This window comes from Salvelinus sp. IW2-2015, linkage group LG27 (genome assembly GCF_002910315.2).
Source record: "Salvelinus sp. IW2-2015 linkage group LG27, ASM291031v2, whole genome shotgun sequence".
NCBI classification, from domain to species: domain Eukaryota; kingdom Metazoa; phylum Chordata; class Actinopteri; order Salmoniformes; family Salmonidae; genus Salvelinus; species Salvelinus sp. IW2-2015.
In genome coordinates, this window is record NC_036867.1 from 12,097,319 (window position 1) to 12,108,429 (window position 11,111).

The 11,111-nt window shown below is 40.5% G+C and overlaps 2 protein-coding genes across 2 annotated transcripts in view; one reads left to right on the forward strand and one right to left on the reverse strand.

Moving 5' to 3' along the window:
• The first annotated feature begins 1,443 nt into the window (after nt 1-1,443).
• LOC111953494 (UDP-N-acetylglucosamine transporter TMEM241 homolog) lies at nt 1,444-8,810 on the forward strand. Its single transcript, XM_023972802.2, has 14 exons — nt 1,444-1,783; nt 2,102-2,148; nt 2,297-2,374; nt 2,662-2,743; nt 2,960-3,037; nt 3,128-3,153; nt 5,078-5,178; nt 5,306-5,351; nt 5,460-5,495; nt 5,827-5,861; nt 7,655-7,724; nt 7,858-7,951; nt 8,204-8,268; nt 8,472-8,810. The coding sequence occupies exons 1-14, from the start codon at nt 1,712-1,714 to the stop codon at nt 8,536-8,538; spliced, it is 897 nt and encodes a 298-aa protein (XP_023828570.1). The 5' UTR covers nt 1,444-1,711; the 3' UTR covers nt 8,539-8,810.
• The window catches only part of rbbp8 (retinoblastoma binding protein 8), a 14,065-nt gene continuing 11,524 nt past the window's right edge, over nt 8,571-11,111 (reverse strand). Inside the window, 7 exon segments of the mRNA XM_070435705.1 lie at nt 8,571-9,211; nt 9,213-9,273; nt 9,765-9,906; nt 10,210-10,300; nt 10,382-10,427; nt 10,619-10,786; nt 11,019-11,099. Of these exon segments, the coding sequence (XP_070291806.1) occupies nt 9,181-9,211; nt 9,213-9,273; nt 9,765-9,906; nt 10,210-10,300; nt 10,382-10,427; nt 10,619-10,786; nt 11,019-11,099 (620 nt within the window). The 3' untranslated portion in view covers nt 8,571-9,180.

An 11,111-nucleotide genomic window follows, 5' to 3' on the forward strand; every position in this document is an offset into this window, starting at 1 on the left:
ATTCAGAGGCTGAGCTACAACCTAGAACCGAGGAGACAACATTTTTACTTTGCTTGGAAAGTAATCTACTTCTGTCACTATCAATTGATAAGCTGTTCGTATTCTGTACAATAGAAGATGTTTAAACCCAGACAGCTTTTAGGGAAACACTTGTGACCTTTCGTTAGATTAAGCCATGGAAGAAGAGTAGCCAAATCCAAACTGGTTTACCTTGACACTTTTTTTTGGTGCATTCACGGTTGAGCTCGATTAACGCTGATTGGCTAATTATTTTATACTGTTTTTGTCAAGGGAGGTCAGATGCTCGCTGGCTTCCCTTGCCTTCAATGCTACGGACAGCAACAATGTCATACTTGTTTGGACCAGACAGCATCAGATAGATGGCCTACACGTAGAGAGACATAGGGGTACTGTGTCGCTCGCTCGGATGCTTTCTCCCAGTGGCGGTTCTGGGGAGGGGGGGGCAGTGCCCCTGTGACAACAATTTTGGACCCCCTTGTGGCCCCCCTAAATGTGGAGTATGAAATAATTTTTACATAACCAATTATTTTGCTATCGTTCTTTTTTTACATCCGTTATTAGACAGTGGCAACGATGATGATTATGAACATGGTCTTTTGCCTGCTAATGCCTGCAATGCAGTGAAGAAAACGATGACAACAATAACATCTAATGTAACTGGCCCCTCTAACAGTACAACTGGCACCAGCTTGGCCCCCCCCAGTTGAAATGGTCTAGAACCGCCACTGCTTTCTCCTGTAAGATACATTCAGTCTCTTGCGAATTAAAGGAAAATGATTCAACAGAGGAAAGATGTATTCTTTTTTATTTGTAAAAAGTAATTGGGAAGCATGGCTACCCTTTGCATCCATGAATACACGCCACTGGTGGAAAGGTAGGCCTAACTCTTGAAAGTACCATGCTCTCCTAATGTCTCAGATTTAATTATTTGCGAACAGGGACAGTTTTGTTGCAAACAAGACACACTGATTTGGCATTGGAAAAATATGATAAGATGAACACAGGTCTATCTACTTGTCCATTCTTAGCCTGTAATTTGTGTGGTTTGAAAAAATATTTAGCTAGTATGTAAAATCACATAGAATTGCATGAAATATATACAAACAGCGATTTTTTTTCTTCTTCTCGTACCTGCAAATACGATGATAGTCATGCAATGATTTTACTATAAAGATCCTACTCTTGTCCATGGTGTTCTGCGAACCATCAACCTTCTGGCCCGCAGCCCTGCGCAACATCAAATTTCCTTCGTTGCCATGTAATGCATACAGCTTGAACAGTTTCTGAAACTGCATATACAGCTCTGGTCTGTCCAAGAAGTGAGGGTAAAAGGTAGACATGTTATCCACATGTTTTAATTATTACTTTGGGTATAGGGGAGGGTCACTTGTTTTTTTTCTCTCAAGCGTTCAGGGAGGGTTTAGGTAAAACATATTTTGCTGAAGGGAGGGTCATCCATTTTAATTTATCCATGTAACCCATATTATAAATAACGTTCACTCCATAAGGGTAAAAGTTTGGAATAGGGTTAAAATGGTTCCGAATGGTTAAGGTAAGGGTTAATTTCTTGGTTGTGTGATGACGTGTCATGACTTCGAACCCCGTTCAAAGATGCCCGGCCATTCTGAGGGTGAACCAAAAGCTTGATGATGTAAAATGATCAATCTTTAACTACGAGACGGGAAGACAGATGCATTTCAAAAGACATGTTACTGGTCTTATATTTTGTTTATTTTATGTAGTATCGTATTTCACGAATAAGGTGAGTTTTCGCTGGCTTTTCCACAGATACAGGCTAGTCAGGCAAACAGACCTACCAACATCAATGCTCTCTCATCAACAACGGTTGCTTGATTTATCAGTGATAAATTATTGATTTTAGCTGGTTGGCATGCAAGTATGTCGCTGTATCAAAGATAAAGAAAGCAACTATGTGTTTCCTGCTTAATGTGTGGCTGTATTCTAACACTGTAACAAGACCTCATAGCCTCTTCCGGGTTTTAAACCTCCGTTCAGCCCTGTGCAGTTGAGGTAGTAATTCTTAATTCCATATAGATACATTTTGTCGTTTGTTTTACAGTATGTCCTGTCTGTCTTGAAATTTACATATCCAACCCTATTTCAGGGGTAAGTAACATTTGTTTACACTAGTTAGTGTTAAATAACATCTGTGCAATATTCCGATAAAAAAAACTTTTGCGTAATTAGAGCATTAGCCTACGGATGATTCTCGCAAATGAATAATGCCCCAAACATCTTCCTATATTCTGTACAGATGGCAGACTTTTATTGGGGGCCTGCTGCTTCTGCTCTCTGGGAAGCTTGGATTGGTGGATTTAAGTGGCTTTCCCAGGTAACCTCTACATTTGTCCTGTGTATTCCCAGCATTAGGGAATGCAAGGGGGTTATCCAAGGTGGCACTGTCTGACTGTGACCACCCTCTAGTGGTTGATGACAGGAATTAAAGCAAAACAAAATCCCATGACTGAAATTTAAATTGATCTCAGATTGATTGGTTGCAGAGCCAAGTTAACCCCCCCTTCATGTAAAAAAAAAATCCATGATGGAAATCCACAGCAGTGACAGAGAACTTTAATCCCTGGATGATGACCTTGTGTATTATACCCCATTATCCTACAGGTCAGCAGCACTTTCCTGGCTCCCGGGATCCCTCCTGTTTGTAGGGAATATTTATGCTGGGTCCAGAGCTCTTTCATGCTTGGTGAGTCATTCACTCCTGATCATGCAAGCTTTTTCTGTTACAAACACTTTTAAGGTGGAACTGGGCAAACACTAGGATTTCACTCATCAAATGACCCCAAATGATGGGAGCATCTCTCACCATGGGATAAGGTCTCCACGTTGCTCTAGGTCTTGATTTTGTATACCTACTATCATGATAGACACTGATCTAAGATGTCCGCTTTTCATATTCCAGCCTATCCCTTTCTTCTTCACTCTTCACAATGCTTCTGAAGTGGTGAATTGCCTGATCCTGAAGTTAACCCAGATGGAGGTAAGTGTAAGCTTGTACCCACACTGAACTTTGGGCAAGGTCGATAATACACATGCAATCACTTATATATATATATATTTTTTTTAACAGCGAACTCCATGGATGAAGCTATTAAGGTTTGTTCTAAGTCTTCTTATCGTTAATATAATAAAAGTTTCGATATTCAGTAGTCTAACAAAAAAAGTAGCTAGTAAGTTTTCAAAACTGGATTTGTATTGGTTTTATTGACTTTAAAGGGGATGTATACCTAAAATAAAAAAAATCCCTAAACGATTCAATACATTGAAACTAGTTAGGTGGAGTTTGCCTCTCTCTGCAGCCTAGAACTGGAAATCTGCAAAAACGGATCACATGGCTGGTTATGTGTCTTTGTGCACTGCAAAATCTGCTCCGTTGTCAGTCAAAGAGTGATTGAAAAATCCGCATATTATGTTTTTATTGAAAGTTTATGAACGAATTAGCCATTTTTACCAAAAGTACTATCGGTTCTGAGACAGGAAATGGGTACTTTTCCACCTAAAACGATTATATTATCATTATTTTATGTGGCCGACTGCAACAGCGGAGATGGGTAACAACTACGCTCTCGTGGGGGAATCCCTTAACGTAAAAACTCCTCTGTAGCTCTGTTGGTAGAGCATGGCACTTGCAACGCCATGATAGTGGGTTAAATTCTCAGGCCACCCGTATGCACGCATGACTAAGTCGCTTTGGATAAAAGTGTCTGCTAAATGGCATAGATTAAGGCCCTTATTCACAATGACATACACAATGTTTCAGATTAGTTATACTAAGTAAATAACAACCTACAGACAGGTCTGACGATTAAATACTCACGAGTGATTTAGAAACTACTTGGAGGGGTGCCGATATTTTGAATCTGTAATACATTTATGGCCACGTGGCTAAACGTAATTATATTGGTAGGATACTCATGGCCACTATTGATACGGGAAGGTAGGGGTTACGAATACACAATAGACCAGACCACATGCAACCAAATAGGCCTACCCCAGGTGGTTCCTGGGGCCATGTATTTCAAACAAACCTATACAGTTGTTAAAAGCATGAAATGTCAGGAGTGCAACTTTCACTGGGGACAGGTGGGACATGCCCCACATTGTGAAATTGTATTTTTGTCCCCCCCCCAGTTTTATCATTGGAATGTGATACAAAACAGGCAACGGGGTGCTTTAGGACCACCTCCGAGCGGTAGGGTAGGCTGTTTGGAGTGTTCATCTGACTGGATAAAAATATATATAATTATGTCCCCCTCACTTCTAAAACCAGTTGCTGGCCAACACAGACATTGGAGAATATGAAGAAAAAAAAGTGAGTAGACCCGATCCTAAGTAATTAAAATGTAACAGCTTTAATTTTTATTCAGTCTATTCTGCAATGTAAGATGACACAATTACGGTCTTATCTCCTCAACATATGCTAACTGGTAAAGCGCCTAGGCTACAACACAATAAGATCAACTCAACTGCAATTATTAGACGACACACCTCTGAACGCTCGCTTTCTCTTCTGGTGACTTAAAGCTCCAAATATGGGCATATACGTCAGAGTTGGCCACACAAGTGCGCAGTTGGTAACCATTTCCACTGTTGTTGCTGTCAGCCACATAAAAATCTCAATAGTTTTAGGTGGAAAAGTTCACATTTCCTGACTCAAAACCAATAGTACTTTTGATTTTAAGAAATTGGCCATACACTTTCAATAAAACACTTTGTCCACGATTTCCAGATTTCTCAATCACTCTGACTGACAACAGAGCAGAGCTAGCAATGCACAAAGGCACGTCACCAGTCTGACCCGTTTTTGCAGCATTCCAGGTCTAAACTGCAGGGAGAGAATGCAAACTCCACGTAACGAGTTTCAATGTATGGAATCACTTGGGACATTTTGGATATTAGGTTAGCTTCCCCTTGAAATACTATATTATACCCCATACAACTGCTATTGGGTATGCTGTTGGAAGCTAGCCTGATTGTCCTTGAAGACTATGGAATTGTAATCTATTGGCTTTCTTTCTAGTGTGAGTCTGCTGTTGATGTCGGCCATCAACCTCCCCCTCTATGACCCTCAGTTTGACCCTGGTGGTTACATGTGGGCCTTGGCACATCTCTTCTGTGTTGGCAAGTCTGTCTGGAATAAAACCAGCTGTGGGATTGTGTCATATGTTTAAAGCGTATAGCATATAAAATTAAAATCGCTGAATACACTTAGCAACACAATATTAATACAGAAATACATCAATTTCAGGTGCCTATAGAGTGTTCCAGACACACTTCAAGTCCAGTCATTTGAGGTAAACTATAATTTGTGCATCCCTTGTGTAAGAAAAAGGATTGAAAAACTGGTTTCCTGTTATGAATACTATGAAACAACATGTTTGTTTTCCTGATCTATATTACAGTGACCTTGAACAACAATACATCAACTATTTGTTCAGGTAAGAGGGAAATACTTTGATCCAAAAAACTGTTAATGGCCTAATCACTGCTTTATTGTCCAAAGCATTTTTAAATTGACTGTAAAAAGTTAAAATAATGTTACAATCTATAGCTTCAGTAGACTATCAGGGGCAATCAAGTTATTGTCACTAATTGCTGTCACAGAGTAAGTTTGAGGGGGAATAACTTTTGGGGGCTTTGCAGATTTTTTCCCCGATGTCCTTTCATAGTTCACCTGAGGTGTGTGTCTTTGTGTATGTGCAGTGCATTCTTCAATCCGTTTTGTCATTAATTAATGTAAGTTCTAATTGTCATTAATCCTGAAACTAGTGTGTTGCTGTTGGCCTTCGCTGCACACCCTACTGGTAAGACCTTTGGACTGTTTCTTCCCCACCAATCGATCAAATAGTTTTCTGTAGCTACAGTGCATTTGGATAATATTCAGACCCCTTGACTTTTTCCACATTTTGTTAAGTCACAGCCTTATTCTAAAATGGATTTAATTGAACATTTTCATCAATCTACACACACTACCCCATAATGACAAAGTAAAACATGTTTTTTTAGAAAATAAAATGATAATTTACATAAGTATTCATACCCTTTACTCAGTACTTTGTTTTGGCAGCGACTACAACCTCAAGTCTTCCTGGGTATGACGCTACAGGCTTGGCACACCTGTATTTGAGGAGTTTCTCTCATTCTTCTCTGCAAATCCTCTCAAGCTGTCAGGTTGGATGGGGAGCGTTGCTGCACAGCTATTTTCAGGTCTCTCTAGAGATGTTCGAATAGGTTCAATTCCGGGCTCAGGCTGGGCCAATCAAGGACATTCAGAGACTTGTCCCGAAGCCAATCCTGCATTGTCTTGGATGTCTGCTTAGTGTCATTGTTGTGTTGAACGGTGAACCTTTGCCCCAGTCTGAGGTCCTGAGCAGGTTTTCATCAAGGATCTCTCAGTACTTTGCTCTGTTTATCTTTCCCTCGATCCTGAATAGTCTCCCAGTCCCTGCCTCTGAAAAACATCCCCACAGCATGATTCTGCCACCACCATGCTTCACCGTAGGGATGGTGCCAGGTTTCCCCCAGACGTGACACTTGACATTCAGGCCTAAGAGTTCAATCGTGGTTTCATCAAACCACAGAACCGTGTTTCTCATGGTCTGCGAGTCCTTTAGGTGCCTTTTGGCAAACTCCAAGCGGGCAGTCATGTGCCTTTTACTGAGGAGTGGCTTCCGTTTGGCCACTCTACCATAAAGGCCTGATTGGTGGAGTGCTACAGACATGGTTGTCCTTCTGGAAGTTTCTCCCATCTCCACCTCCGTGACCAAGGCCCTTCTCCCCCGATTGCTCAATTTGGCTGGGCGGCCAGCTCTAGGAAGAGTCTTAGTGGTTCTAAACTTCTTCCATTTAAGAATAATGGAGGCCACCGTTCTTGGGGACCTTCAATGCTGCAGAAATGTTTTGGTACCCTTCCCCCAGATCTGTGCCTCGACACAATCCTGTTTCGGAGGTCTACGGACAATTCCTTCGACCTCATGGCTTGGTTTTTATTCTGACATGGGCTGTCAACTGTGGGACCTTTATATAGACAGGTGTGTGCCTTTCCAAATCATGTCCAATCAATTTCATTTACCACAGGTGGACTCCAATAAAGTTGTAGAAACATCAAGGATGATCAATGGAAACAGGATGCACCTGAGCTTAATTTCAATTCTCATAGCAAAGCGTCTGAATATTTATGTAAATAAGATATTTACGTTTTTAATAAATGTGCAACAATGTCAACCTGTTTTCGCTTTGTCATTATGGGGTATTGTGTGTAGATTAATGAGTAAAAAAATAAATGTTATCAATTTTAGAAGGCTGTTACGTAACAAAATGTGGAAAAAGGGAAGGGGTCTAAATTTCTGAATTCACTGTATATGAACAGCTGTTTGCTATTTCAATGCAGTTGTCTCAATGTCTTCCTTATTCTTGGTCTTTTGCAATTATGTAACTGTATTGGTCCAGTTATCCCAATGTTACACTGATTTTAAATCTTGGTCAAGTGCTGATTTTATATATCTTAAACCCCCCCCCCCCTCCCCCTCCTGTTTGGAGGAGAGAACGTAATCTGTTTTGATGGCTGGGTTTATCTTTGCTTGTTTATTCCATCTAGGTGACCTATTTGCTGCCTTGGAATTCCCTTTCCTCCTGTCCCCAAGATTTCACAGTGGCTGTTGTGCCAGGTAAAACTCAGATGTCTAGTTGAGCATGTTAAAAGCAATCTCATAAAATCAACTTGCTAATAGGGTTTCCAAATCTTTAAAATATACAATTTTGGCATTATACACTGTAGTAACAAACACTTATCTTCCACAGTGCCTTGTTGGGTTTTTTCTTGCTGTTGGCATCAGTCAAACTAAAGAGTGGTTTACCCCTTGAGCACTGCAGGGTCTGGATCTTTTTGTCCAAGGTAATGAAAGTCAGAATTCAACTTAATGATCAACGATAAACATATCTTTATTTCTTTATTTGTTACCTTCCACCATCTCCCCTCTACAGAAAAAGGTCTTAGCTATTATTGGCAGAACCTGCCGTAATAACCTAAGTAAACGATTGTGTCATAAAACCGACAGTTAAATAGTAAATTAATTATGTTTTAGACTTCCTTCAGGGACAGTGGATGTGCCAGTTACATATCCGTGTCTTGCTCTACCCTGTCTAGGTGTTTGCCACATGCCTATCCCCACTTGTTTTTAACATTGAAGTTAACACCTCATCTTTCTGCTGGTGAGTTCTCTCTACCTGTGTAAATAATGTCTATCTATCCAGTCACCAATTTTACATTCAAGACAAATAGCAGTTGATGATATTCCCTGAAGACTCAGTCAGTTTATAGTCTGCTACTTTAAAGCCTATATATCAAGTTTGGTGATCATGGTGTTTGTTGAAGTTACTATTTACTTCAGTGATTGTGTTGGTTTGCTCCTTAGTGTTTTCTTCAGCCATGTTGGAGAAGCCCTGCTGGTGTACTCTGAAAGTACTTCCCAAGTGCGATGAGACCTTTGCGAAAGAAACTACTTCTACCTCACTGAATGTTTCAACGAGTTTACTTGCACTCAATTTCCCACAGTGATATTTTTTTGCTTTTGGAACATATAGCACAAGAATGTATGCTTCAATTGAGATTATTTTTCATTTACTGTGCCTTTTCTACAACTTGCTGTAAAGCAGAAATAAAGATTTTATATATTTCCATTAAATACAATTTCCTAGGATGTGATATACTTGAAGGTGAGTAACAAAAAAAAAAATTCTTCTCTACAAATACACCAAAATAAAACACACAAAAAAAAGGATTCCTTGGCTGCCCCCATAGGCAGTGGTTTAAAGTACTTCTCCCCTATGGGGACAGCCGAAGAGTAGTGGTCAACGGTGCATATTAGTTTCAAAAAGAATAATTAACTGAGCAGAGGTTCTTGCTGCATATTCTGTATTCATTTTTTGAGGACATTGGGAGAACTCTGACGGTCCATTCAATTGTTTTAAACAATTATAATAATCTGAAATATGTCTGGGTGTATATACCACAACAGGCACACATTCCTTTGAGGCACTAGGATTATGATACTGGCAGATTGTTGCAGTGAAAATTAAATACAGTTTTACATTATGTTTGGGTATTTATTTTCCCCTACTGGTTTAAGTCTTCTGTTCTTTGCCTTTGGGGGAGAGCATTGTAAGGTCTTCTCCTCCTTAAGCGCTGCTCTGGATCATTATCTTCTTTTACATAACCTGGTAGGAGAAACAAGAAGCACAATGTTGTTAATCTCATTAAGTGGAGTTTGACATTGAATAGAAGCAAGGGGGAAAACGCCCCTTTGAGGGCTGAGACAACAGCAATGCACTCCTCAGAAGAAATCAGTGCTTAGACATCAGTCACAATTAATACCAGGGGTTTGTAAACCTTTGTGGCCCACGACCCCATTTTGATATCAGAAAATTCTCACAACCCAACCGTGTGACAAATTATATAATCATCAGCCAGTGTTTACATGGGGCTATCTATTACAATTCAGTCTGACAGTATTTCAATCTGAAGGAAGAATGGTTTGCCGTGACTGAAATGCACCAGGGAGATTTTGGGAAGTTCAGGAAAACATCAGGGAAGATCATCAGGCAATTGTGTATGATCTTCTGTGTAGAAAAGACTACAGTATTAAATACTATGTATTTGATGACCATTGCGTTCTGTTGAATGGATCCAATTGAATAGGGTAGCATACCTCTGTCCACACAGGTTTGTGTTGAAGGGAAGCCGACTTCCCAAAAGTGGTCTGGGGTTGATGGAGGAAGATAACGGAAGCGGTGCCGAGAACAGGCTGACAACTTCTTCACCCTCTCTGCCTCTGAAAGGTCGGCGTAGTACTGAGGGAGATGAGATGGAATAGATATGTCACAAATCGTGGGTTGTGTTTGATCTGGCAAAAAGTTCTGAAACGGAAAACACCACATTTATTCAGTTTGGTCCAGTTGGTAGAGCACGGTGCTTGCAACGCCAGGGTTGTGGGTTTGATTCCCACGGAGGACCAGTACGAAAATGTATGCACTCACCACTAAGTCGCTCTGGATAAGAGCGTCTGCTAAATTACTCAAATGTAAATGTAATGAAAACGACCATGGACAGGCACTTTCAGCTCCACACATCAAAACACAGTCGAGTCAACTCACGATTTCACACTCTTTACACGTGTGCCCCTTGAGTTTCCTCCTCTCAGCTTTCTTGCGGACCACCACCACGTGTGCAAACGGTAGGTTTTTACTACAGGACAACGAGAAAAAGAAACCTTTTAGAAACCTGGCATGAAAGTGTTCTAGGTTAGTCTGACGATTATGATCTCACCTGTCTTTGTGTTCTCCATTGGGTGTTCCAGGTTGAAGCATGTGTGCTTTTAATGAGAGGACAATAAAATTACAGTTTAAAATATTGATATAAATATTTAACAATGAATGTGCAAATTCATCTCAAGTGTTGTACTACTTGACCAGGTCATTTTGGTCATTCTCAACCAATTTGCCTGGTCAAATAAAAGAAACAAGTATAGAAGATTATAGAGAAAATACAGTGTAAAATCCTTACCATCCTTATGCTCTTCCTCCTCCTCCTTATCATCAAACTCTTCCTCCCCATGATGGGGTTCCTCTTTGTCCAAATATGAGCCGTTATGCTGAGGACACGACTCGTACTCCCCGTAGCCTGTTCTGTCGAATATCTCAGCCAAGCTGTCGTTGGCCCTCTGACCAATCCCTAAAAGAAGGGTTTTGAGTTTGGTTACATGGTTGGTTGGCTTGTTTATATGGGTCCTGCTCGAATGTAACCGTCCTTCCTCCCATCACTGAAGTGATCACTGATCTAATGCAACTTGAAAGAGCAATGAAATCCTTACTTTTATATCTCCTCTTTGCCGTATTTGATTAAATTAAAATCAGATGATTGGGAATGTATCAAAGATTTTGTGCGAAAATGTAGTAAGCTGTACCGGTAACAGAGCTGGTTCTTGGAGCTCCTCGGTGGAGCAGGCTGGGGCTGACGAAGGTGCAGTCCATATCGACAGACTCACCTTCACAGAGGG